The 27,934-nt window shown below is 44.3% G+C and overlaps 1 protein-coding gene across 7 annotated transcripts in view; it reads right to left on the minus strand.

Annotated features, from left to right (window-relative positions):
- CPLANE1 (ciliogenesis and planar polarity effector complex subunit 1) overlaps nt 1-27,934 on the minus strand; it is a 137,380-nt gene that overhangs the window by 54,659 nt on the left and 54,787 nt on the right. For 6 of the 7 annotated variants that reach the window (XM_062212626.1, XM_062212627.1, XM_062212624.1 and 3 more), the window contains 11 exons: nt 25,606-26,545; nt 21,450-21,595; nt 20,384-20,547; nt 18,350-18,432; nt 16,588-16,667; nt 13,170-13,247; nt 9,582-9,774; nt 7,083-7,376; nt 6,155-6,925; nt 3,580-3,750; nt 1,020-1,148 (listed from right to left, as the gene is read on the minus strand). In XM_062212626.1, coding sequence (XP_062068610.1) covers nt 1,020-1,148; nt 3,580-3,750; nt 6,155-6,925; nt 7,083-7,376; nt 9,582-9,774; nt 13,170-13,247; nt 16,588-16,667; nt 18,350-18,432; nt 20,384-20,547; nt 21,450-21,595; nt 25,606-26,545 — 3,049 coding nt within the window. The remainder of the gene's footprint in view (nt 1-1,019; nt 1,149-3,579; nt 3,751-6,154; nt 6,926-7,082; nt 7,377-9,581; nt 9,775-13,169; nt 13,248-16,587; nt 16,668-18,349; nt 18,433-20,383; nt 20,548-21,449; nt 21,596-25,605; nt 26,546-27,934) is intronic. The other variant, XM_062212623.1, reaches the window with a different exon arrangement.

Consider the following 27,934-nt stretch of genomic DNA (forward strand, 5'->3'; position numbering starts at 1 on the left):
CTCCTAACTTTGGCCTGCCTGGCCTCAGCTGTTGCAACCTTTGGGAATGAACCAGCAGATGAAGATCTCTGTCTCTGGCTCTCTCATTCTAGCTCTGTGTCACTTTGACTTTCAAATAACAATAAATAAATACTTTTTAAAGACAACAACAAATATTTTTACTAAGTGCCTCCACACATGCTCTTGAGCCATGACTTAAAAAATCTATGTAAACAAAAAAAAGTGTAAAAAAAAAAAAGTGTACTTTTGTTTAATCTGTTATCACAAAAACAGCTCAACCCAAATTTAGCAGAATGCTTAAAAAATTTGATTTAAAATACAGGTTACATAACACAGGTTTCGCAAATGTATGCTTCGGGAATCCTAGAAGCACCTCAGAGATAGGTGAAACTGTAACAGAAGCCCAAATAACATACTACATGCATTACAGTGTTACAGAAAAAAAGTAAAATGATTTAAAATAGAGAAAAGCCACACAGGCAGGGTGTAAACTGCAGTTTCAGACTTGCCATCAGGATGCTTTAAATAATCCTATGCGCCTGATGTGGTGGGGAGGGAAGCAGTAGGAACTTATGTATTAAGTGACATAAGGGCCGGTGCTGTGGCATAGCAGGTTAAGCCACCGCGTACAGTGCCGTCATTCCATATGGGTGCTGGTTTGAGTCCTGGCTGCTCCACTTCTGATCCATCTCTCTGCTATGGCCTGGGAGAGCAGAAGAAGATGGCCCAAGTCCTTGGGCTCCTGCACCCATATGGGAGACCTGGAGGAGCTCCTGGCTTCGAATCGGCGCATCTCTGGCCATTCAGCCAACTGGGGAGTGATGAGCGGATGGAAGACCCCCAACCCCGCCTCTCCTCTTTCTGTGTAACTCTGACTTTCAAATTAATAAATAAATCTTTTTAAAAAAAAGTTATATAAAGATTATCCTACTCACTTTTGGGACTTCCAGCAATAAACCACAAACACACACCAAACTGTGTATATAAAAATCAGGGAAGAATCTATAGTTGTTCCATACCTTGAGTTTCATAACAACTTCGGGATCATCACTATTAATGATAGAATCCTCTGGCCGGAAAGTGACACCAGATTTTCTTTTTAATTTCTCGGATCTTTTCGCTTGCAGCTCTTTCACAGCTCGACGTCTCTGCCTATTAAAAACAGCAGCACAGCACAGAGCATACTTTCATTACTGATACAAGGTTATCACCCTAAACAGGAAAATAGCTATCAATACGTTATTTTCAATATCATTTAATTAAATGAGCAAGATTTTCTGCTGGAAAACAAATATAAGCAAAGAAAGAAAATTAAAGAAATATAAAATTATTTTAACATCCACTACTACTGAACTGACTATTCTATGTCAGTAATGGGAATATCAGCACAGGTTATTCTTTTTATTTTGTTTCCTATTTTGGAACTATTATGTAATTTTCCAACTCTTTTTTTTTTTTTAATTTTTTTTTTTTTTTTTTTTTTTTTGACAGGCAGAGTGGATAGTGAGAGAGAGACTCTTTTCATTGGCTGGTGCTACACACTCTACCAGACACCTCCATTTGCCTATCTGAAGGTGTGAAGCACACTTGGTCACCTCAGTGAACTTCCAGCAGAGGGAAAAGAGGTACACAAACGCTAAGGGGAAGACTTAAACAGGGAATATTTGGAAAAGAATGGAAGGAATGAGCAACTTCTGGAAAGAGAACCATTTCTGGTGATAATTTTAGTGTGATAACTGTGTAATTTTAAATTTATTTTCTAGATTCAGTAATAATCTACCAATCTATGTAAGTCTTGAACATCCGATGTAGGTAAAATACTGTAATAAGTGCTTTTCAGTCTTGTTTTTATGTTTGTTTTTAATTTATGTGAGAGGCATAGAAAGTTCTCATTTGCTGGTTCATTCCCTAAATATCTGAGGTGGCCAGGACTGAGCTGGGCTGAAGCTGGAACACAACCAGGCCTCCTTTGTAGGCAGCAAGAACCCAGATACTTGAGTCATTACTGCTGCCTGTCTGGTATGCACTGGCAGGAAGCTGGAATCAGAAGCCAAGTATCCAATCCTCGTACTTTTTTTTTTTTTAAATCAGAGTTACAGGGCCGGCGCCGTGGCTCAACAGGCTAATCCTCCGCCTTGCGGCACCGGCACACCGGGTTCTAGTTCCGGTTGGGGCGCCGGATTCTGTCCCGGTTGCCCCTCTTCCAGGCCAGCTCTCTGCTATGGCCCGGGAAGGCAGTGGAGGATGGCCCAAGTGCTTGGGCCCTGCACCTGCATGGGAGACCAGGAGAAGCACCTGGCTCCTGCCTTCAGATCAGTGTGGTGCGCCGGCTGCAGTGCACTGGCCGCAGCGCACTGGCCACGGCAGCCATTGGAGAGTGAACCAACAGCAAAGGAAGACCTTTCTTTCTGTCTCTCTCTCTTTCCCTGTCCACTCTGCCTGTCAAAAATAAAAAATTTAAAAAAATTAAAAAAAAAAAAGTTACAAAGAAAGAGAAGGACAGGCAGAGAAAGAGAGGTCCTCCATCCACTTGTTCACACCCCAGATGGCTGCAACAGCTGGAGCTGTGCCAATCCGAAGCCATAGAGCTTCTTCTGGGTCTCCCACGCAGGTGCAGGAGCCTAAGGACTTGGGCCATCTTTCGCTGCTCTCCCAGACCATAGCAGAGAGCTGAATAGGAAGTGGAGCAGCCAGGACTCAAACTGGCGCCCATATGCGATGCTGGCACTGTAGGCAGTGGCTTTACCTGCTACACCACAGCGCTGGCCCCTAACCCTTGTACTCTGATGTGGGATGCTCATGCCTTAACTGCTAGGCCAAAAACCTGTCACAGCTTTGTTTCTTTACATACACATTCACTGTCCTAAAACAACCTGCATCACCTACTCAACTGCTTCCTTTAGGAGTCTGGAGAATATGGAAAGATGAGTAACAATAGGGCTGGCATTGTAGCAAACCCCCTTACCACACCAGCATCCCATATGGGCGCCAGTTCAAGTCCCAGCTACTCCACTTCTGATCCAGCTCCCCGCTAATGGCCAAGAAGAGCAACAGAAAATGGTCTAAATACTTGGGCCCCTTCCACCCAGGTAGGAGACAAGGATGAATTCCCAGGTTCCTAGCTTTGGCCTGGCTCAGCCCTGGCAGTTGTCGTCACTTGGGGAGTAAACCAGCAGATCAAAGATCTGTCTCTCCTTCTCTCTCTCTGTAATTCTTTCAAATAAATAAATAAATAAATCTCTTTAAAAATATAATATACTGCTTCAAGTTTTGGACAGTACATGGACTATTACATGATACCAAGTATGCGAAAGATGAGAGCTTATCCCGTTGCAGAAATACAGGAGTGCTTCAGACTATGAATAGTAGAAAATAATTCCTTCAACTGATGATAGTATTTGTCTTACAATATAGAAACTGCTCAATGCAATAAGTGTTCAAGTGCATGACACTTAACAGGGAAACAATATGCAACTACAGGCTAGGAGGCAAACAACATGACTCACACCTTTAGGACTATGAGATTGTAAATAATAATGAACTTGCTTTCAAGCGGTACTGCCAAATGTCATTTAAAACTTGCCTTTTTTTACTGTCTTTTACTTGTCTTACTTCAGATGATTCAATTTCAGCCTTCAGAAGCTGCAGGTGTGCAGAATCACCTTGTTCAAATAAACTATGCGTCAGTTTCTGCTGGCTTTTTTTAAAGGCAAGGAGGTTTTCAAGTGGGATAAGTTGTGGCTTCTTACACTATAAGAAACAGCATAATAATAAAAATTAAAAACTCAGCTGTGCCATACGTTAAAAAGTAAGAAAAACATTTCCTTAAATGTTTTAAAATGTGCAAGAGGTAAAACAAATCCAACATTAACAAACTGACTTGGACTGTAAGATGAGCGTCCATATCTTAGGAAGAAGAGATTTTCCAGCACTAACAAATTCCACTAGATTGTCCTTATCCAGACATCAAGCCAGAGGCCCCATCTTCTACATTTTATTCCCATATTAAAAGATCACCCTTTACGGCCAGCACTGTGGTATAGCAGGTAAAGCCGCAGCCTGCAGTGCCGGCATCCCATAAGGGCGCCAGTTCGAGACCCAGCTGCTCCACTTCCGATCCAGTTCTCTGCTAAGGCCTGGGAAAGCAGCAGAAGATAGCCCAAGTCCTTGGGTCCCTGCACCCACGTGGGAGACCAGGAGAAAGCTCCTGGCTCCTGGCTTCAGAGTGGCCCAGCTCTGGCCGTTGCAGCCACTTGGAAGTGAACCAGCAGACGGGAGGCCTCTTTCTCAGCTGATCTCTCCTCTGTTTCAAATAAATCTTAAAAAAAAAAAAAAAAGTTCATCCTTCTAGGGCCAGTGTTGTAGTGCAGTGGGTGAAGAAGCCTCTGCCTGCAATGCTGGCACCCCATCTGAGTGCCAGTTCATGTCCCAGCTGATCCACTTCCAATCCAGCTCTCTGCTAGTGATCTGGGAAAAGTGCTTGGGCCCCTGGGAGATCTGGAGGGAGCTCCTGGCTTCAGCCTGGACTAGCCCCAGCCATTACGGCCTTCTGGGGAGTGAACAATCAGACAGAAGATTTCTCTCTCTCTCTCTCTCTCTCTCTGTGTGTGTGTGTGTGTGTGTAACTAATTTTCAAGTAAATCTTTTTAAAAAATCATCCTTTTTACAACTAGACATGAGATGGCATAATATCTACCATTTCATTTTAAATTATTGGAAAGGGAGGATGCAGAGGCATAGACATAGAACACATGAGCAGTATACTTAAAACTCCTAAAGCAGGGCATTGGGAACTTGGGGGCTCATTAAAAAAACTGTTTTTAGAAATTCAGCTCGGGTCCAGCATTGTGACCTAACAGGTTAATCTACCTGCAATGCCACCATCCCATATGGGCACTGGTTCAAGTCCTGGTTGCTCCACTTCTGATCCAGCTCCCTGCTAATGTACCTGGGAAAGCAGCAAAGATGGCCCAAGTGCTTTGGCCCCTGCATCCATATGGGAGACTTGGATGAATTTCCTGGTTCCTGGCTCCTGGCTTCGGTCTGACCCAGCCCTGGCCATTGTGGTCATTTGAGGGGTAAACCAGTGGATGAAAGATCTCTGTCTCTCCCTCTCTGTCCCTGTAACTCTGCCATTCAAATAAAACAAATCTTAAAAGAATTCTTCCCAGGGGGCCAGCTTCGTGGTGCCAGCTGCCCGCCTGTGACACTGGCATCCCTCACGGGTGCCAGCTAGAGTCTTCACAGTTCCACTTTAGATTCAGCTCCCTGCTAGTGTGTTTGGGAAGGCAGCAGAAGACGGCTCAAGTACTTGGGCCACTGCCACCCACATGGGAGACCTGGAAGAGGCTCCTGGCTCCTGGTTCCTGGCTTCAGCCTGGCCCAGCCCTGGCTGCTGGGGCCACTTGGAAGGGCGAGCCAACAGACGGAAGATCTTTCCCCTTCTGCATCACTCTTTAAAGTAAATAAATAATTTTAAATTTTTAGAAGATTTTCTTTTTAAGATTTACTTATTTTATTTGAAAGGCTAAGTTACAGAGAGAGAGACAAAGAGAAAGAGAGAGATCTTCCATCCACTAGTTCACTCCCCAAATGGCTGCACAGCCAGAAGTAGGTTGGCCCGAAGTCAGGAGCCAGAAACTTCTTTCGGGTCTCTCATGTGGGTACAGAGGTACAAGTACTTGGGCCATCCACCAATATTTCCCAGGTGCATGAGCAGGGAACTGGATCAGAAGTGGAGCAGCTGGGTTTCAAACTAGTGGCCATGTGGCATGCCAGTGTCGCAAGCAGCAGTTTTACCCACTAAACCACAGCACTGGCCCCTGCACTCACATGGGGGACCTGGCAGAAGCTCCTGGTTCCTGGCTCTGGATCAGCTCAGCTTCGGCCATTGCGGCCATTTGGGGAGTAAATCAGCGGGTGAAAGATCTCACTCTCTCCCTGTTGCTACCTCTCCTTAAAACGCTTTCAAATAAATAAAATAAATCTTTTTTTATAAAAAAATTAAAATACATTATAATTATTTTACGTTGTTTTCTATGATTATAAGCATTATTTTTAAAAGAGAAATGTACAAGAGCTTCTTACTGAATAGACAGTATTCAGAGTATGAGAAATGCCCCTGCTTTTGCATCACTGCACAGAAATGCATTACCATAGTTTCTGGAGATAGACGGGAATGAAGTAATGACAGTCCTGAGTGTTTTCTTTCTTCTGCAACAGCTCTGATGGGTACTGCAGGAACTGTAACTGATGCTCTTGAGGCCGGTGGAACTATCAAAGGAGGTTTAAGTTGCAGGTGTAATAAGGGAAGTCCAAGGGAATTCTGAGGAGGTATCTCCAGGGGCCCAGATTTAATATTAAGTATTTTTTCTGGATCTGCAAATACTGAAGAGTCCTGTTGAGGTGTCAAGTTTTCTAGTCCAACATCCTGACCCAGGTTCACATGCTTAGGGATCTCTGTAATCACAGTTTCTGCCCATTTCTTCTGCTCAGCAGCTTCCGTTATGGCTTCCATATTGTGCTGGCTTCCATTCACATGAGATACTGCAGTAGTGTGCACTACTCTCTGGGGCAGAGGAGGCTGGGAAGATTTGGAGAATCCCCAAGCCTCTCGTGGTTGGGCCAGAGGCCTGAAAGGAACTGGTGGAACTCTTCCTGTATGTAAACAAAGGGGCTTGAACTCTTGCTTAGGCTGAAACTGAAGCAAAGGAAAACCATCACCTGGACTAAAAGATTTTGCAAGTGGGATGAGTCTAGGCGTCTTCTGAAGAACAGAAGGTGTGGACAAAAGGTACAGGTGAGTATTTCCAGCAGCGGCTAGAGGAAACCCAGTGGGTGGTAAGCTTTCAGATGCTGGAGTCAGTTTTCTCTTCTGGGATTGGCTGCCTAAATGATGTGAAGGAATACTCCCTTGTGGAACATTCTGGAAGAGAAAAAGACATACTGTGTAAGTGTAGAATATAGTACACATTCTTCTTATTTGAAAAATGTTCAATATGTTTTGAAGAGGGTGGAATGTAATTATACTAAAAAATTATTTACTCAAATAACAAAAACCAACAGTAGAACTACTACATTACCTGTACATTCCCATTGCTTTGCTGATCAGATTGGGTAACTCCTTCTTGGCAGTGTGGGCTGTCCCTGCCAGGCTCTCTGTTGTACTCTCCCATGAATTGTGGCTTAATAAAAATCCTCTCCTTAAGATTTCTACTGTTCTCTTCAACACAACCACTCCCGTTTGTGGGGTTCAATACTTGGCTTCCCCGGAAATGCACAGACTGAGACTGCTGTAGAAGTTGATGTATATCTGGTAGGTTAGCAAAGGATGATCCTACTATTTGCATTAAGCTCATGAAGTTGATCTGTTGCAGCTAGAGTAAAATAATCAAAGAGTTATATGAGAAAAATGGAAAGATACTAAAGGCAACAATCATCTTAGTATTCTATGACAGTCATACCTTTGTCTCGTTATCTGTCAGACTCATGAATGCTGAGCAGGAAGCAAAGCCAGGAGAATTTTTTTAAAAAAATAATACTGAATTTTTGTTTGAGAAGCAGAAAGAGAGAGAGAGAGGAGGGAGACAGACAGAGAGCTTCTATCTGCTGGTTCATTCCCCGGATGCCAACAACAGCTGCGCATAAGCTAGGGCTGAAGCCAGGAGTCAGAAACTCAATCCAGGCTTCCAAGGTAAGTGGCAGAAACCCACTTGAGTCATCTTGCCATCTCTTAAGTTCCACATCAGCAGGAAGCCGGATTCAGGAACTGGTTATTGAACTCAGGCACTCCTATATGGGATGTGGGAAACTTAACCTGACATCTTAACTGGTAGGCCAAACAACTCGCCTGACACTGCTTCTTTTTATAAAGACAAAAAGAGGTGTACCTTCTTATCAACTGGGAATATGAATTATTTTTTTATTTTTTTATTTTTTTTTTTTGACAGGCAGAGTGGATAGTGAGAGAGGGGGGAATATGAATATTAACTCATGAATGACTTAGGACTATTTGTAATCCAGTTTCCATAAACATCCCAGAGAGCACAGAGGAGGGATCTGATGGAGTGGAACATAACTGAAGAACTCCTAGAAAGGAACACTGAGTGCAGCAGTTAAGATGCTGCTTGGGATGCCCACATCAGAGTGCCTGGTTCGAGCCCCAGCTCCTCCACTTCTGATCCAGCTTCCTGCTAATGAGCTCCCAGGAAGGCAGCAATGATGGCTCAAATACTTGGGCCCAACATGAGAGACCAGGATTGACTTCTGGGCTTCTGGCTCCAGCCCAGCCCAACTCTGAATTTTGGGGGGACTGGTAGAATGAATCAGTGGAAGATCCTGATCTCTCTCTCTGGCACTCTTAACACAAAGTGCCAGGAGCCACAAACCCAACTACTGGAGTCATTACCTACTGCCTCACAGGAAGGCAGTAGCAGGAAACTGAAATGCAGAATGAAGCCAAGACTCCAACCTCAGCACTCTGATACAAGATGAGGGCTCCTGAGAGCTGTGCCAAACATCTATCTCTCTATTTTTAAAACAAGATTGATTCATATAGTATATAAATTTGTCCCCAAAATCTGCAAAGATTTTAAAAATAGGAGATAGTATTGAGATAATATCTGAAGAAGCATGTCCTAGGAGATGCTTACCTAAGATATCTGAAGTATAAAATGCTGTAAATCTCATGTCGACTACAGCTGTGGATATAGCAAGGTGCCATTCTAGCATATAATGTGGGCCAGGTATCAAAAGGGCACAGCCAAACAGTGGATACAAGTAATGAAGATGGCAAGGATGGCTAAGATAGTGATTCTGAATCTCTTGTGTGCTCAGAAATTTTGCAGAACACAGTAAACGCATAGAAGTGTGACCATAAAACTTTAACAAATGCTTCTAAAACTTTAAGCTGGTAGAACAAGTGGTATTACAACACAGAAAGGGTAAACTGGGGAGAATAAGAATAAAACCAGTTTTGATAAGTGCCATGCAACAAGGGCCCTTAGACTAAAAAAGAAAATTAGTGCCAAGATTCATCATAAAATGGCATAATACATCACAAAAAAAAGTAGATACAAAACAAATGAGCATGAGACTTGAGGAAAATGAAAGCTTCAAGAAAAAACAAAAATAATGAAAAACTGTAAGTAGACAGAGAAAAGGATAATCAAGTGAAAAGACAATGACAGGAAGTCCTGGGGATCAGCAACCTGAAATGCAGCTGCCAGCTTCAGCCATGCCAAGTCCTGCTCCGTGGATAAAAGATATGATGTGACAGCCACTGCTACATGACCTTTGGAGACCTCTGAGCAGAAGCCCACTGATTTGGTTTGACTGCCCCACCTCAGCTCTGGGAGCAGCTGCAGTGCTAAGGTCTCAGTGAAAAGAAGTCACTGTGAGAAGGCAGGAGCTTAGCCTGGACTCCAGGCCCCGGAGTTGCCAACTTCTGAATGATCAACTGCTCAAAGCACAGAATTTACCTGCATTTTAATTTTACCTTGTATTTTTCTGGAAGCCTATCAATATTTTAAAATTTCGCATATGTCATGTAGGCTTACATATTTCTATAGTGATATGCTTACCTGAACTAATTTAAACATTTCATCCTGGAGCATCTGCCTAACAGAATCTGAAGAATCCGGTAACTGAACAGTGTGTTCATTCTGCTGTGTCTTCTGAGGAACTGGAACAGGTGTTTCTGAAGCAACACTGACTCCACTTGGTACCAGAGGTGGAAATGGGCAAGACTTATCTTTAAATGCAGAAATCTGTGCGCTATGTGGAAGAATTTAGATTAAAAAAAATCATTCAACAAAAAACAAACTAGATGTTTATTATCTAAATATTCTGACCCATTTTTCTTCAAATGTAAAGGTTATTCGGACAGCTGTCAGAAAATCTCCACTGTAAAGCCTGTTCCTCTAGTACCCATCAGTCACTGGACACTGCGATCACATTTTCATCTGAATGCCTTTATTCAAGGTCCTGTATGGTTAGCAATGTTCCCCTTCCTGGGCTGTTAGAACCCAAAACAGTTAACACTTTATTTTTAATTTGTTTGGTCCCTGTAGACTTCTGAGTTTGAGATATATCCAATCATTCCAATTAACTATACAGACTTCACAATTTGGATTAGAAATTAGTTTTTTGACTAAACTAAAGGGGCCAAAGTAGAGTTAAGAAAAGTAGATAAAGAATGGGTTTTAAAAATGTTCAGGGGCCAGCACTGTGGCATAGCAGGCAAAGCCACCACGTACAGTGTTGGCATCCCATATGGGGTACCAGTTCAAATCCAGGCTGCTCCACTTCCAATCCAGCTCCTTGCTAATGAGCCTGGGAAAGCAGCTGAGGAGGGCCCAAAGTCCTTGGGCCCCTGGACCCACGTAGGAGACCAGGAAAAATCATCTGCCTCCTGGCTTCAGACCAGCCCAGCTCCAGGCAATAGTTATTTGGGGAGTGAACCAGAAGACTGAAGACCTCTCTCTCTCTGTCTCTCCCTCCGTAATTCTGCCTTTCAAATAAATAAATAAATCTTTCTAAACAAATGTTTAATCCCAGGGCTGGTGCTGTGGTGTAGTGGGGAAAACCACCACCTGAAGTGCTGGCACCCCATATGGGCGCCGGCTCGAGCCCCATTTACTCACTTCCGATCCAGCTCTTTGCTATGGCCTGGGAAGGCAGAAGATGGCCAAGTCCTTGGGCCCTGCACCCACATGGGAGACCCAGAAGAAGCTCCTGGCTCCTGGCTTCAGATCGGCACAGCTCAGGCCGCTGTGGACAATTGGGGAGTGAACCAGCAAAGGGAAGACTTCTCTCTCTCTCTCTCTCTCTCTCTCTCTCACTCTCTCTCTCTCACTCTCTCTCTCTGCCTCTCATCTCTCTGTGTAACTCTTTCAAATTAATAATCTTAAGAAAAAATGTTTAATTCCTGAATCAATAAAACCAACTACTGTATTTGAAAAATCTCTTTCTGTCCTCCCTTCTCTCTAACTCCGCCTTTCAAATAAATTTTTTAAAAAGATTTTTACAGAGAGAGAGAGGGAGAGACTGGATCTTATATCCACTGGTTCACTTCCCAAATGGCCACAATAACAAAGGCTGGGCCAGGCCAAAGCCAGGAAATTCTTCTGCATATCCCATGTGGGTAAAGGGGCCCAAGGAACTGAACCATCCTCCACTGCTTTCCCAGGCACATTAGCACATAACAGGATGGAAAGTAGAGCAGCCAAGAACCAAACTGGTGCCCATATGGGATGCCAGTGCTGCAGAAAGTAGCTTTATTAACCCACTGCAGCAGAATATTGGCGCTAAAATAAATCTTTTGTAAAATGTGAAAAAATCATATTATGAACATTTCATTTCCAAACAAACTCCAGAGTCTACCTTTATAATAAGCTCTCACAGAAAAATGCTTATTTAGAAGTAAAAATTAAGGTTAAGAACAAGCTCTGTTTTTAAAAATTACTTTAGAAGGATTATTCCTTAAACATTACCAGTACTCAATATTTTCTAAGCAAATACATTTCCTAAACAAGGCAGTAGGTAATTACTGTATTTAAATAAACTGAACACTATTTCCAAAACGCAAAGAATATATTAAATTGCACTTAGGTTTATTCACTCATTCCATTTCAATGGTAAAATCCACCTTCCATCAAGCATCTAAAATACTAACTAACAAAACTATCTGGCAAATCCACTGAAAGTAAGCATTGCAACTGATCTGCCTATTTTATTTTTTTATAAGATTTAATTATTTATTCAAAAGTCAGAGTTACATAGAGAAATAAAGAGAGGCGGAGAGAGAGAAGTCTTCCATCCGCTCCCCAATTGGCTGCAACGGCTGAAGCTATGCAATCCAAAGCCAAGAGCTAGGATCCTCTTCTGGTCTCACACGTGGGTGCAGGGGCCCAAGGACTTGGGCCATCCTCTTCTACTCTTTCAGGCCACAGCAGAGAGCTGGATTGGAAATGAAGCAGCTGATGGCCGGCGCCGTGGCTTAACAGGCTAATCCTCTGCCTTGTGGCACCGGCACACCAGGTTCTAGTCCCGGTTGGGGCGCCGGATTCTATCCCGGTTGCCCCTCTTCCAGGCCAGCTCTCTGCTATGGCCCGGGAAGGCAGTGGAGGATGGCCCAAGTCCTTGGGCCCTGCACCCGCATGGGAGACCAGGAAAAGAACCTGGCTCCTGGCTTCAGATCAGCGCGATGCGCCGGCCACAGCGGCCATTGGAGAACCAATGGCAAAAAGGAAGACCTTTCTCTCTTCTCACTCTCTCTCACTATCCACTCTGCCTGTCAAAAAAAAAAGGAAATGAAGCAGCTGGGACTTGAACCGGTGCCCATATGGGATGCAGGCACTGCAGGTAGCAGTTTAACCCGCTACGCCACATTGCTGGCCCTGATCTGCCTATTAGGACAACTTTAAGGCCCAGTGCTGTGGTATAGTAGGTCAAGACTCTGCTGGCAGCACTGGAGTCCCATAAGGGCACTTTGCACCCCTCCCCAGGAAAAAATTGGTCTAGCCATTTTTTTACAGTCTCTTTAAGTCTTTAAAACACAAGTGTTAGGGGGCTGGCACTGTGGCATAGCCAATAAAGTTCCACCTGCAGTGCTGGCATTCCATATGGGCACTGGTTCAAGTCCCAGCTACTCCACTTCCGATCCAGCTCTCTGCTATGGCCCGGCAGAGCAATGGAAGACGACCCAAGTCCTTGGGCCCCTGCACCTGTGTGGGAGACCTAGAAGAAGCTCCTGGCTCCTGGCTTCGGATTGGTGCAGCTCCATTCATTATGGCCATCCCAGGGAGTAAACCAGCACTTGGAAGACCTCTCTGCCTCTGCCTCTCTGTGACTCTGTGTGGCAAATAAATAAATAGATATTGGAAAAAAAAAAAAAAAAAAAGACCTCAAGTGTCAGAGAAATGTGATTTGATGTTGATTGATTAAATGTAAGGCTGTTCATCTGGAAAAAAAAAAAAAGAGCATTACCACAAAAATATCAGGATGTGTGCCTGGGGTGCCCTTTCAATGCTCCACTTACTTACACTTATTCTTAGTTTTTTGTCCAAAGAGTTAGTAATTATTTTGAAATGATATAGTAGACATCATTTCATTCTCTTATTCATAAAACATGATTATTTCAAAGTGATACAGAAGGCAAAATGTCTTACCTAGACATTTCTGAATTTGTATCTGCACTGAAACATGGAGAAATGGCATGTTCAGGGTTTGAGAGGGCTTCGATCATGCTGCAAATAAGTTAATAAGTAATTAGGAAGCAAGATATTCTTTGCATTATCTAAGGCTTAGGTAATCTAATACTGAGCCATCTGAAGTCTAAACATCCTCCATTCCTGTGTAATGCTTACCTCATAATTACAATCTGTTTACATTTGTCTCCATAGCAATTAGTAACAGATCCAAATGAAAGCTAAGAATAGGTCTGAATGACTTAACACACAACTGAAACACTGCTGACTGTTTAGCAATGAAAACAATAGAATCTAAACAAAGACTAAACAAAGAGAACTTTAGAGGATAGTGGGACACAGGCTCACTTATGAGGAAGACAGGCAATTTGCTCAGCATACTGAAGAGTCCACTGTCAAAACTGAAACTGTAGCCGGCACGGTGGCTCAACTAGGCTAATCCTCCGCCTGCAGTGCTGGTACCCTGGGTTCTAGTCCCAGTCAGGGTGCCGGATTCTGTCCTGGTTGCTCCTCTTCCAGTGCAGCTCTTTGCTGTGGCCCGGGAAGGCAGTAGAGGATGGCCCAAGTGCTTGGGCCCTGCACCCACATGGGAGACCAGGAGGAAGCACCTGGCTCCTGGCTTCGGATCAGCGCAGCATGCCGGCCGTAGCATCCATTTAAGGGGTGATCCAACGGAAAAAAGGAAAACCTCTCTCCCTCTAACTCTGCCTGTCAAAAACAAAACAAAAAAAAACAACCTGGAACTGTAAAGACTAGCTTTTTTTTTATTATTTGAAAGTCAAAGTTACAGGCAGAGAGAGAAAAAGAGATTTTCCATTTGCTGGTTCACTCCCCAGATGGCTTCAACAGCCAGGGGAAGCCAGACTGAAGCCAGGAGCCAGGAGCTTCATCCAGATCTCCCAAGTGGTTGGCAAAAATGCAAACACCTGGGTCATCTTCTGCTGTTTTATCCAGGCCATTATCAGGGAGCTGGATTGAAGTGGAGCAGACAGGACATGATCCCGTGCCCATGTGGAATGCTGGCATTATAGGCAGTGTATTTTTTTTTTTTTTTTTGACAGGCAGAGTGGACAGTAGAGGGAGACAGAGAGAAAGGTCTTCCTTTTTGCCGTTGGTTCACCCTCCAATGGCCACCGCGGTAGGCGCGCTGTGGCCGGCGCACCACGCTGTTCTGATGGCAGGAGCCAGGTGCTTATCCTGGTCTTCCCATGGGGTACAGGGCCCAAGCACTTGGGCCATCCTCCACTGCACTCCCTGGCCACAGCACAGAGCTGGCCTGGAAGAGGGGCAACCGGGATAGGATCGGTTCTCTGACCAGGACTAGAACCCGGTGTGCCGGCACCGCAAGGCAGAGGATTAGCCTGTTAAGCCACGGCGCCAGCTTAGGCAGTGGTTTTAGCTACTATACCACAACACTGGCCCCAAGACTAGCTTTGTTTGTTTGTTTTTGGTTTTTAAAGATTTATTTATTTGAAAGTCAGAGTTACACAGAGAGGAGAGGCAGATGGAGAGAGATCTTCCATCCTATGGTTCACTCTCCAATTGGCCACAATGGCCAGAGCCAAGCTGATCTGAAGCCAGGAGCCAGAAGCTTCTTCCAGGTCTCCCACATGGGTGCAGGGGCCCAAGGACTTGGGCCATCTTCTACTGCTTTCCCAGGCCATAGCAGAGAGCTGGATCAGAAGAGAAGCAGCCAGGACTAGAACCGGCGCCCATATGGGATGCCGGTGCTTCAAGCCAGGGCGTTAACCCACTGCACCACAGTGCCAGCCCCCCAATACTAGCTTTTAAGAACAGAAATATCTTTTACTCGAAAAGGCAAATGACATTAAATGTCTCCTGTTAACTATCCACAATCAAACTAAACAAAATTGTATACTGAGAACAATAGAAAATTATGTTGCCTCTCTTATCCAAGGTAATTCTTTTTTTTTTTTTTTTTGACAGGCAGAGTGGATAGTGAGAGAGACACAGAGAGAAAGATCTACCTTTTTGCCGTTGGTTCACCTTCCAATGGCCGCTGCGGCCGGCGCATCTCACTGATCTGAAGCCAGGAGCCAGGTGCTTCTCCTGGTCTCCCATGCGGGTGCAGGGCCCAAGCACTTGGGCCATCCTCCACTGTCTTCCCGGGCCATAGCAGAGAGCTGGCCTGGAAGAGGGGCAACCGGGATAGAATCCAGCGCCCCAACCTGAACTAGAACCCAGTGTGCCGGCGCCGCAAGGCAGAGGATTAGCCTGTTAAGCCACGGCACTGGCCTCCAAGGTAATTCTTAACTCCTAAAATTCTAAAAATTAAGAAACTGCAACACAAGAAAACTGCCTTTCCTTTCTTTGAAGCCAGTAAATGAGGCAGCAAATGCTAAATCCATCACAGCCCTCATGGCCAGCACGCAGCAATCAGAGCACAACAGTGAAAGCAGATGTGTAATGTGATTCCTAATGGCTCTGATTCAGTAGAACTGAAATCAGAGTGGGTGTTGTGGTATACTGAATGAATTAAGGCCCGGCTTGAGACATCAGCATAACATAGCAGAGCACTGGTTCAAGTTCTGGCTACTCCAATTCTAACCCAGCTCTCTGCTAACACACTTGGGAAACAGCAAATGATGGCTCAAGTACTTGGACCCTGCCACCCACATGAGACCCAGATAGAGTTCTTGGCTTCGGATTCAATCTGGCCCTGGATTGGCTGTGGGCAGGCACTTGGGGAGTGAACTTGCAGAAAACCTCTTTTTCTGTCATTCTGCCTTTCAAATAAATAAATAAATGGACAGGCGCTATGGTGTAGCACATTAACCACTACCTATAATACCCAAGTCCCATATCTGATTGTCAATTTGAGTCCCAGCTATCCTGTTTCCAATCCACCTTCCTTCTGATGTGCCTGGGAAGCAGCAGATGATGGCCCAAGTACGTGAGTCTCTGCCACCTATGAGGGAGACATGGATGGAGTTTCTGGCTCCTGGCTTCAATCTAACCCAGAGCTGACTGTTGCAGGCACTTGGAGTAATCAGTGGACAGAAATCTTTCTGTCTCTCCCTCTTTATCATCCCGCTTTTCAAATGAATAAGTAAAATCTTTTTAACATAAATGAACAAAAATAAAAATGGAATCATTGTATAAAGGTGGTTCTGTAATTAGCAGCAGAATAAACTTGTTCTATTTGCAATTGTCTTTTATTTTGATAAAGCTGACAATGATAGGAGAACAAAAGGCATTCTGGGTATTACTGTTTATTTCATTTGACCAAGATGGAAAAGCATAACATTCATCAAAATCACTGACCACAGCTATAAATTTCCCTAAAAACACAATACCACTATAAAGTAAATTAAGAGGTAAACGAGCTTACAACCCCGCCCACATGCTTTCCCCTTACCTTTCTAGTTCAGCTGGTTTGTTCTCCTTATTTGTTTCCAATGGTTCTTCCCTTGGAAACTGGGCCACTTTTGTGAAATGCTGTTAAAATTAATGGTACCCAAAACAAAAGGAGTGAAGCAAAGAGATATTACTGTCTTGGATATTTTGAGTTTCACAGAAGCCACCTGCCCAAAGTAAGTTACAACAGTCTCAACACAAGTGAGAAAACCACACACTACGGAGTACCCCCAAGCCCTGCTCCGGCCAGATGCATACACCGCGTCGCTGTCTTTGGCCTATCTCCCTGAGCCACCACTGCACATTCTAACGTACAAAGACAAGATGACATGAGGAGACCTACAAACTGCAGATGACACACACTCATCACCACATGATTATTAACTATCCTTTGAAGACAACTGTAAGATCAGGAAAAATAATCCTTTTGAAAAGAACGGTTATAATAATTGGAAATGTCTACGCCCCACCTGGAAATTTTAGAGAAATATAGCTTTCAAAAAATAATACAGGGCTTCTGCTGTGGCGCCTGCCTGCAGTGCCAGCATTCCATAAGGGCACCACTTCAATTCTCAGCTGCTCCACTTCTGATCCAGCTCCCTGCTGATGAGCCTGGGAAAGCAGTGGAAGATGGCCCAAGTCCTTGGGCCCTGCCACCCACGTGGGAGAGCCGGACATGGAGCTTGGCTCCTGGTTTTGGCCTGGCCCAGCATCAGTTACTGTAGCCATCTGGGGAGTGAACCAGCGGATGAAAGCTCGCTCGCTCGCTCTCTCTCTCTCCCCTTCTCTAAGTCTACCTACCAAATAAACAAATAAATCCTAAAAAAAAATCCAATTTAAAAGAAGAAAAAAAAAAGTGCACGAGGGTGGATGTTTGGCACAGTGGTTAAGATGCCACTTGGGATACCCACATGCCATACTGGAGTTCTTGGTTCAAGTTTCAGCTCCTGTGTTTCTTTTTTTAAATTTTATTTTATTAGACAGGTAGAGTTATAGACAGTGTGAGAGAGAGACAGAGAGAAAAGTCTTCCTTCCGTTGGTTCACCCCCAAATGGCCGCCATGGCCAGCGCTGTGCCGATCTGAAGCCAGGAGCTTCTTCCTGGTCCCCCATGCGGGTGCAGGGCCCAAGCACTTGGGCCATCCTCCCCTGCCTTCCCAGGCCACAGCAGAGAGCTGGACTGGAAGAGGAGCAACCAGGACAGAATCTGGCACCCCAACCAAGACTAGAACCAATTGGAGAGTGAATCAGTGGATGGAAGACTTCTCTCTCTCTCTAACTCTGACTTTCAAATAAATAAATAAATAAATCTTAAAAATAAATGCTGCACAATTCTAGAATCCATAGTCTATGTTTAAGAGATAACAGGTAGTTTTGCTTTGATGTATGTTCTAACAGTGAATAAAACATTTGGGTATTATTTAAATATTAGACACAAAAGTTAAATTACTTAGTGTTTGAGAGGCAGACACAGAGACCACTTCCATCTGCTGTTTCACTTCCCAAATGTCTAAAATAGCTGGGCCTGGAGCCCTAAGCCACAGCTGGGAACTCAACCTGGATCTCCCACTTGAGCAGCAGGGACCCAGCAATGTGAGCCATCACTGCTGCCTCCAGATTTGCAAGAACAGGAAGCTGGAAACAAGAGCTGGAGCTATGGACTTAAACCCAGACACTGAGATAGGGGACAGGCATCCCAAACATCTCCATCACCAAACACCAGCCTCAAGGCTGAAGAATTTCATTTATTATTTATTGCCTTACTTCTTCTAATTTCTGTGGCAAATTCGGCACGCAAATGGCAATGTTGGAATTTCTGAGACTTCCTTCAGGTTCTTTGGCATCTTCTAGAGAGAAATAGAAAGAGAAAACCAATCATTTGAAAAATCATCTATTGACTTTTATATTCAAGGAATATTGTAAGAAATAGTGTAATGACAAATACAGCACTCACCAAAAAAGTTTTTTAATGTTTATCTATTTTCATCTACTAGAAACACAGAGCATTAGAGACAGAACAGAGAGAGGGAAAAGAAGAAAAGAGAAGATAAAAGACACCCACACACCCACACACCCACACACCCACACACACACACCCCTTCTTTCCAGGTTCACTCCCCAAGTGCCCACAACATCCAGGGCTGGGCTAGGCCAAAGCCAGGAGTCGGGAACTCTATCTGGATCTCTCACGGATATGGCAGGCAACTAAACACTTCAGTCATAACCTGCTGCCTTCCAGGGCACATATTAGCAGGAAGCTAGACTCGAAAGCTGAGTCAGGAGTAGAGCACAGGCATTCAATACAGAATATGAGTATCTCAAGCAGTATCCTAACTGCTGACCCGAGCACTGGGCCTTCACCAGCATCTTAGCTGGTAGGCCACATGCCCACCCCTGACACACAGCTGCTATCTTAAGGAAGACAAACAAGGAGAACAGTTTAAAGTAGGTTCACAGAAATTAAGAGACCTATAATGCTCATATAAGCAGGAAAAGATGACTAATAATTGTAAAAACAAAAAGTCACAAATATAAAAATACTTTAGATTTTCCTGGTTTTATTAAAATTATTAGATGTCTAATAATTGTAAAAAAAAAGTCACAAATATACAAATACTTTAGATTTTCCTGGTTTTATTCCTCAGTGCAGGGTGGGCACTGAGGCACAGTAGGTTAAGCTGTCAGTTTAGAGACTCACAAGCCACACTGGAGTGCCTATTTTAAGTCCCAGCTACTCTGCTACTGATCCAGTTCTTCATTAATGTATCTGGAAAAGCAGTGACTGATGACCCAAGGACTTGGATCCCTACTATCCACAATGGAAACTCAAATGGAGTTCTCAGATCAGCCCTGGCCCCAGCCCTAACTATTGTGGGCATTTGGGGAGTGAACCAGCAGATGGAAGCTTGCTCTGATTCTGTTGTTCTGCCTTTCCAGTAGATGAAATTTTTTTAAAAAGTTACAAGTTAATATATTCAATATTTATATATTTCATAAATGCTCCATTCTCTAATATTTGGTTTTAGGCTAATACAAACAAACTACATTGGCTATAAGACTAAATAAGTGGCAGCGGGTTAACACCCTGGCCTGAAGCACTGGCATCCCATATGGGCGCTGGTTCGAGACCCAGCTGTTCCACTTCTGAACCAGCTCTCTGCTATGGCCTGGGAAAGCAGTAGAAGATGGCCCAAGTCCTCAGGCCCCTGCACCCATGTAGGAGACCCGGAAGAAGATCCTGGATCTTGGCTTCGGATTGGCACAGCTCTAACCAGCCGTTGTGGCCAACTGGGAGTGAACCATCAGATGGAAGACCTCTCTCTCTCTCTCTCTCCCTCTCTCTCTCTGTAACTCTGACTTTCAAATAAATAAATAAGTCTTTAAAAAAAAAAGACTAAATAAAATTATCTCAGACAATATCACGTATCAATTTCTTTTTTTTTTTTTAAGATTTATTTATTTATTTGAAAGTCAGAGTTATACACACAGAGAAGGAGAGGCAGAGAAAGAAAGAGGTCCTCCATCCACGGTTTACTCCCCAATTGGCCACAACGGCTGGCTGGAGCTGTGCCGATCCAGAGCCAGGAGCTTCTTTCGGGTTTCCCAACGGGTGTAGGTGCCCAAGGACTTTGGCCATCTTCTACTGCTTTCCCAGGGTATAGCAGAGAGTTGGATCAGAAGTGGAGCAGCCAGGTCTCGAACCGGTGCCCATATGGGATGCCGACACCGCAGGCTTTACCCACTACACCACAGCGCCGGCCCCCATGTATCAATTTCAAATTAATAAACTGAACTGACCTTCATAGTCTGATAAGTGAACATCCATTTCCTCTTGTGTAAATGCTTCCACTCCTAATACATCCTCACTGATATATACGTGTTCTTCTTCAGAGTTAGGAGTCATAGGAATAAACTCATCACTTGTTTGTTTTATTTCAGGGTTTTCTGCTTCAGTCAGATTTCTATTGATGAAAATGCAGCAATGAAAATTACAACTCACTCTAGGAGAAATAACTTGCTTTCATTAGATTCATCTTTTTAAAAAAAGAAGCAACTTTGTTTTCATAAAGTTTTTTTTTGAAAAAAACATTTCTGGTACATGGCAGGAGCTTAAAAGGTTGTTCAACGGATGTCTGAAAATTTTAATTTTTATTTACTCAAAGTATTTGTAAGTGTAATTTACTTAAAATTACCATTTCACAAAAGAATCTTCATGCCCTAGGGCTTTTGCCTAGGTGTTCAAAGACATATTACTTCTAGTATTATTTTACTTGTAAAAATGGGAAATAGGTCGGCACCGCGGCTCAATAGGCTAATCCTCCGCCTGCAGCGCCGGCACACTGGGTTCTAGTCCCGGTCAGGGCGCCGGATTCTGTCCCGGTCGCTCCTCTTCCTGTCCAGCTCTCTGCTGTGGCCCGGGAGTACAGTGGAGGATGGCCCAGGTCTTTGGGCCCTGCACCCGCATGGGAGACCAGAAGAACCTGGCTCCCGGCTTCAGATCAGCGCGGTGTGCTGGCCACAGCACACCAGCTGCAGCGGCCATTGGGGGATGAACCAACGGAAAAGGAAGACCTTTCTCTCTGTCTCTCTCTCTCACTGTCTAACTCTGCCTGTCCAAAAAAAAAAAAAAAAAAAAAAAAGGAAAATAAATTAATATAATAAAGGGATCTCTCGGGAAGACTCAGCTCTTCTCTTAGATGATACATGGTTGACCAATAGGGAAGAAACATATTTATAATGAACAGGTGATGCACCTCAGAAAGCCATTTCTTGCTGCTAGCTAACGCTCATTCCTTTAACTTTCAAGCATTCAATACCAGACCAGGTATCTTCTATTGAAAAGGAGGTTATATCAGCAACTTACTTCAAGATACTTTGACAAGACTGCTTCTGATCATTTGTTTGCTCAGTGCCACCTCGAGCTGCTGCAACTGAACAGCCACCATCTGTTTCAAGCTTCCTCTCAGTACCGGGTCCAGTCTGAGACCCAGTGGAATGATTCTCTAGCACCTAAAACAAACCATTTATAGTATTTAGTATTGTTCATTATCGAACCCTTTATTTTTCACCATATTTTATTATTCATACTTTCTACAGAAATTCTGCTGATTCTTATTCCTTTATCAAGTATTTACTACATTTGTTCAACTCAATATTCACTGCTAGGCAATTATCAAGTCTTTATTTGTAAAAAGAAAATCTGACTCCCTACCTAGTATTCCAGAAATCAGCCTTACGAATTTGTAAGATGTCATCACTGTTCTCAGGCCACAAAACAAAGGCAATAGAAGTATCGGCATCCCACATGGGTGCCAGTTCATGTCCCAGCAGCTTCACTTCCCATCCAGTTCTATGCTATGGCCTAGGAAAGCAGTGAAAGATGGCCCAAGTCCTTGGGCCCCTGCACCCACATGGGAGACCCGGAGGAAGCTCCTGCTTCCTGGCCTCAGATCAGCCCAGTTCCAGCCATTATCACCATTTGGGGAGTGAACTAGCAGATGGAAGACCTTTCTCTCTGCCTCCCCCTATATGTCTGTAACTCTGCCTCTCAAATAAATAAATCTTTAAAAAGAAAAAAGAAAAAAAAAAAAAAAACCACAGTATCATGTAAACTGTACACTATTTACCTTAGGGTAACAGACACTGATCTCAAAAAAGAAAATGCATCAAAAAGGAAAAAAAAAAAAAAAAAAAAAAAAAAAAACCTGACTTCTTAAAAAAGGATTTACGTATTTATTTGAAAGTCAAAGTTACAGAGAAAGAGGGGAAGACAGCTTCTACCCACTGGTTCACACTCCAGATGGCTGCAACAGCTAGCGCTGGGCCAGGCTGAATCCAGGAGCTTCATCCAGGTCTCCCATGTGGGTGGCAGAGACCCAAACACTTGCACCATCTTCCATTGCTTATTTTCCAAGCCATTATCAGGGAAACAGTTGGGACATGAACCCATATAGGACACCAGCATTGCAGATGGCAGCTTTACCCACTACAGCACAATGCTGGCCCCCAAATTCACATTCTTTTTTCTAGAATGAACTATTTTAGAATGAAGGCACTTGCCACTGACTACAGAAAAGAAAGAGCAGCTACTAAATATCATCAGCTCCTCTACTGACACACATCTGCCCTCCTGGTTTAGTGACCCACCCTCTTCGGCCTAAGTACAAGACAGACAGACATCCTTTAATGCATGTGATGAGACACCAGTAATAAAAATTGGATCGCTATCTACTCCTTCTTCCTCTGAACCCAAACCTGAAACCTAAAATATAAAGGTAGTATCAGTTATAATTACCTCCTCTTTTTATTTTTTATAGAAACACATAAAACTTCAAAACCTCACAGCCTCTTCTCTAAGAACATGACAAACAGTGAACAACTCCAGTGCAGCAAGATGACCCAGAGGCCTCAGAGCCCCCTTCCATGAGAGCATGGAAGCTTCGGCAGCAGCATCCATAGCCAGGGCTGCAGGGCTCGTAGAGACAAGGGGTAACAGTGGATCTCCACAACCAAGACAGCCTGCCTGGTCAATGACATGAAGACCAGATGCCATCAGGGAGTCTGGGGTCATTCACTTTTTCCTAAGAGCATCCCTCAAGGACAAAGTTTTGAAGACCAGGCCTGTACCAAAGCAGAATCATGCTGGCCAGTGGAGCAGGTTGGAGGCATTTGTCACCATCAGGGAACAATGGCCATGTTGGCCTGGGTGTTAGATGCCCAGGGAGGCAGCCACTGCCATCCAAGGAGCCATCTTCCTGGCCGACCTCTCCACTGTTCTCATGCCACAGGAATAACGTCAGCAAACAAGAGGATACCCCAGGAACAATACTGGCAAGTCCCACACTGTCCCCTGAAGGTGACAGGCCACCATGGCTCTGTGGTGACCCACCTCCTCTCCACCACTGAGGTCCTGGCCCTGAGGTCTCAGTGCCCAAGAAGCTGCTGCTGATGGCTGGTACTGACAAATGCTAAACCTCAGCAATGGGCAGCACTGTCACCTTGGACAACTTCATCAAGGCCACTTTAGATAACATCTCCAAGACTACAGCACCTGAACCCCAACCTCTGGAAAGGGACTACCTTCACCTAGTCTCCCTGTAAGGAATTCACTCATCATCTGGTGAAGACCCAAACCAGACTGTATGGACCCGGGTTCCATATGTGTTATGATGTACCATTTTTATACAAGAATAAATTAAAGTTGGGGCTGGCGCTGTGGTGTAGTGGGTTAAGCCACAACCTATAGCGTCAGCTTCCCATACGGATGCCGGTTCGAGTCCCAGCTGTTCCACTTACAGTCCAGCTCCCTGCTAATGCACCTGGGAAAGCAGTGGAAGATGACCCAAATCCTTGGGCCCCTGCACCCATGTGAGAGACCTGGAAGAAGTTCTTGGCTCCTGGCTTCAGATTGGCCCAGCTCCACCCATTGCAGCATTTCGAGAGTGAACTAGTGAATGGAAGATCTCTCTCCCTGTGTCTCCCTGTAATTCTACCTTTCAAATAAATAAATCTCTCCACTGCAGAGGAAGCCTCAATGGGGTATCCCACCTCCTTGCCAGCTGCTCTGCTGAGCGGCATGCCCTGGGGTAGCAGCAGCTCCCTGGCCCTGCCTGTGCCGGGCGGGCGCCTCCCAGAGCTTACTGAGTAATTCCAAGGTCTGGACTGGTTTGGGTTGGGCAAGGGGCCTGTCGTGCTGCTGTGCTGTGGGGGTCATAGTAACCCAAAAGGTGTTTTCCCAGGTCCTAGGAGGGTGGCTCAGCAATCCTAGCCCAAAGCCCCACACAGGTGCTTCTGTTTAGAATCCAAAAGCTTGGCCTGATGCTGAGTTGTTCAAAGGCGGTGGGAATCAAGCCCAGCCACTCCTTGGTGGAACTCCCTCAGCGCAATGAGCTGATCTGCACAGAACTACAAGCTGAGAGTGGAAGCCTGCTGAGTGGTTTGTATAGGTTCCTCGTGGCTACTTCTCCTTTCCAGCCTCCTGCTAATGCCACCCACCTGGGAACAAACATTTCCCTCCCGCTTTGACCCAGCCTCTGCCCATTTGGGCCTTTGTGGGCAGGGCCAGCAGATGGGAGTGGCCTCTCGAAATAAAAGCTTTAAAACCAAAAAATAGGCCGGCGCCGCAGCTCACTTGGCTAATCCTCCGCCTGCAGCGCCGGCACCCCCAGGGTTCTAGTCCCAGTTGGGGCGCCGGAATTCTGTCCTGATGCTCCTCTTCCAGTCCTGTGGCCCAGGAAGGCAGTGGAGGATGGCCCAAGTGCTTGGGCCCTGCACTCACATGGGAGACCAGGAGGAAGCACCTGGCTCCTGGCTTTGGATCAGCGCAGCACGCCGGCCGTAGCGCCCATTTGGGGGGTGAACCAACGGAAAAGGAAGACCATTCTATCTCTCTCTCTCTCTAACTCTGCCTGTCAAAAGAAAAACAAAAACCAATAAATAAATAAATAAATCTCTAGTATTTAAAAAAAGTGAATTAAGCCTATTTAAAAAACTGCAACACTTGGGCCGGCGCCGTGGCTCATTAGGCTAATCCTCCACTTGTGGCACCGGCAACCCGGTTTCTAGTCCTGCTTGGGGTGCCAGATTCTGTCCCGGTTGCTCCTCTTCCAGTCCAGCTCTCTGCTGTGGCCCGGGAGTGCAGTGGAGGATGGCCCAGGTCCTTGGACCCTGCACCCACATGGGAGACCAGGAGGAAGCACCTGGCTCCTGGTTTTGGATCAGCGCAGTGCGCCGGCCACAAAACACACCAGCTGTAGCGACCACTTGTGGGGTGAACCAACAGAAAAAGGAAGACCTTTCTCTCTCTCTCTCTCTCTCTCTAACTCTGTCAAAAAAAAAAAACAAAAAATACTTAACATAAAGCACTTTCATTCTAGTTATTTTACGAATTAAAGGAAGCACTTGAAAAAAATTAAGACATAAATTATAAAGAACACTATCATTAGTTTTCCAATTTAGCAGATAAAAAATAAAATCTAAACTATACTCATTTGTATATCATAAGTAATCGATGTACTTACCTTAATAATGGCCTTTTTTGCCTTGTATGTAGCAAAATAAGGCTGCTCCAAAAGCCATAATGAAGTAAGAATGGCTGCTGAAGAGGTCCTTACACGAATTACTGGGTTGTACCCACAGGCTGACTCAGTCATACCAGAATCACAGAGCAGTCGTCTGTCAGACCATCTTATCATCCACTCCAGCAATCTTCCTATACGGCCAAATGTGTCATCTACCACTAGAGGAAGGTCTTCTTGAGGGTTAATATCACCACAGTGAATTGCTCTGAAAAGGTATCTTTTAGTTTTGGTGGACTCAGGAGCCTGAACTAGGTGTGATGATCTCTGGATCTGAGGTTTCTCTCGATTATCAGCTTGCATTCTGTATATTGGCTTTTGTTTTAAACCAAATAATCCATTCTTCCTTTCATTTTTACTGACTTCATTTAAAGAGTTCTCTAAAAAAGGCCTGATCCTTTGATTACCCAGTATTGAAGTTGAAAGTGCCTGGTTTTCTAGATTGATGGCACCTTCATCATTTAACGAGGACGATTTCTCAGAATCATGACACTCAGGAATAATAACAAAGCAAGATCCAGCTCTAAACACACTTTGGCTCTTGGTTTTGCCCTGACGTCGTTTTAAAGTTGTATGTACATCAAAAAGTAAAGAATTCAGTTCGTGTTCTCTAAGTTGTCCAGAAAAGCTGGTGAGAAATGGAATGCTAGGATTCCTGGAACTAAGTAGGTCTCTTTCAAGAACATAACTCAAGAAAAGATCAAGGAATTTAATATATTCATCATCATCACGTTCAAATTCCCAAACACCTATTATAGGAAGCGCATTTTGTGGTAACTTTTCATGATCTTCTTTCCTTTTAGGGTTTTCTTTCTGATCATTTGTTTTCTTTTTATCACCAGGCTTACCAGTCAATGTTAATTTCCTGTGACTGGAGGCATTTCTATAGCAAAAAAATTAAAAGACACAATTAAAGATTATTTAATTACTATCACTGATCTTAGAATTGTCATTAAAATTTTCTACTGATTAAGTCATGGATCGTTTCTGTGCCTTTACTATATCATTCAAATGAGGTTGGACCACATGACCTCTAAGTGTTTTCAAGGGAGGAACATTTTAAAAGGTCAGAAAACACAACACGGTATCTGTAAATAAGAGATTAGAATTTCTTGACAGGGCAAGTGTTCAGTACTGGGGTTAAACTGTGCTTGGGATGCCTACAGCCCTTATCTATTTGAGTGCCTGGGTTAGAGTCCTGGCTCTGGTTCCGAGTGAGCTTCCTTCTAGTGCATGGTGGAGGCACCAGGTGATGGTTCAAGCACTTGGGTTCCTGCCAAGCACGTGGGAGATCCAGACTGAGTTCTGGGCTCCTGGCTTTGCAGGGCCTAGCCCTGATGTAGTGGGGATTTAGGAAGCAAACAGTGACTGAGAAGTACCCTTCTCCCTCTCTGTCTCACTGCCTTTCAAATAAATACAAAATGTGTTCACAGAAATTTCACCATATGAGAACATGATTTTTTTTTCCTAGAAGGAAAAATTAGTACTCTAATAGAGAATTTATGAATACAAATAGAAATGTACAAATAAAAATCAGAAACCATAATACACATCTTAATTTAGGGTTCTGGTTTTCCTTTTAGGGTTGTCCTTTCAGGTCCCCTCATACCAAGTACAACAAGCAGGACTTCCCCTTTTTTTTTTTTAACACATAAAGGTGAGAACTTCTTCTCATCACTTTCAGCTATTACGAAACCTGCTGGGCAGGCACCTTAACTCCCATTCACAATTACTTTGAAGTTGTTTCCTGATCCTTAGTTCCCTCAATAAGAGAAGGGGTGTTAGGAACTTGGGCAGGAGTCATCATATCTCTTCTTATTGAAAACACGCAATAAGCAATCTTCAGAGTATTTCTCATGCTAACATTTAAGCATAGTTGTTTTGTGAAGCAAAAACGGCATTTAAAACACTATTAGATATGATTTAAGTACATATTGGCAGTAGATGTGATAATTTTACTCAAGGAAGACTGTTCTTGGTTAGTCCTTTTTTTTTTGACAGGCAGAGTTAGCGAGAGAGAGAGAGACAGACACACACACACACACACACACAGAGAGAGAGAGAGAGAGGGAGAGAGAGAGATGTCTTCTTTCCATTGGTTTACTCCCCAAATGGCCGCCACAGCTGGCACACTGCGGCCGGCGCGCCAATCTGAAGCCAGGAGCCAGGTGCTTCCTCCCGGTCTCCCATGCGGGTGCAGGGCCCAAGCACTTGGGCCATCCTTGGATGCCCTCCTGGGCCACAGCAGAGAGCTGGACTAGAAGAGGAGCAA

Source organism: Lepus europaeus, chromosome 15 (assembly GCF_033115175.1).
Source record: "Lepus europaeus isolate LE1 chromosome 15, mLepTim1.pri, whole genome shotgun sequence".
Taxonomy (NCBI): Eukaryota; Metazoa; Chordata; class Mammalia; order Lagomorpha; family Leporidae; genus Lepus; species Lepus europaeus.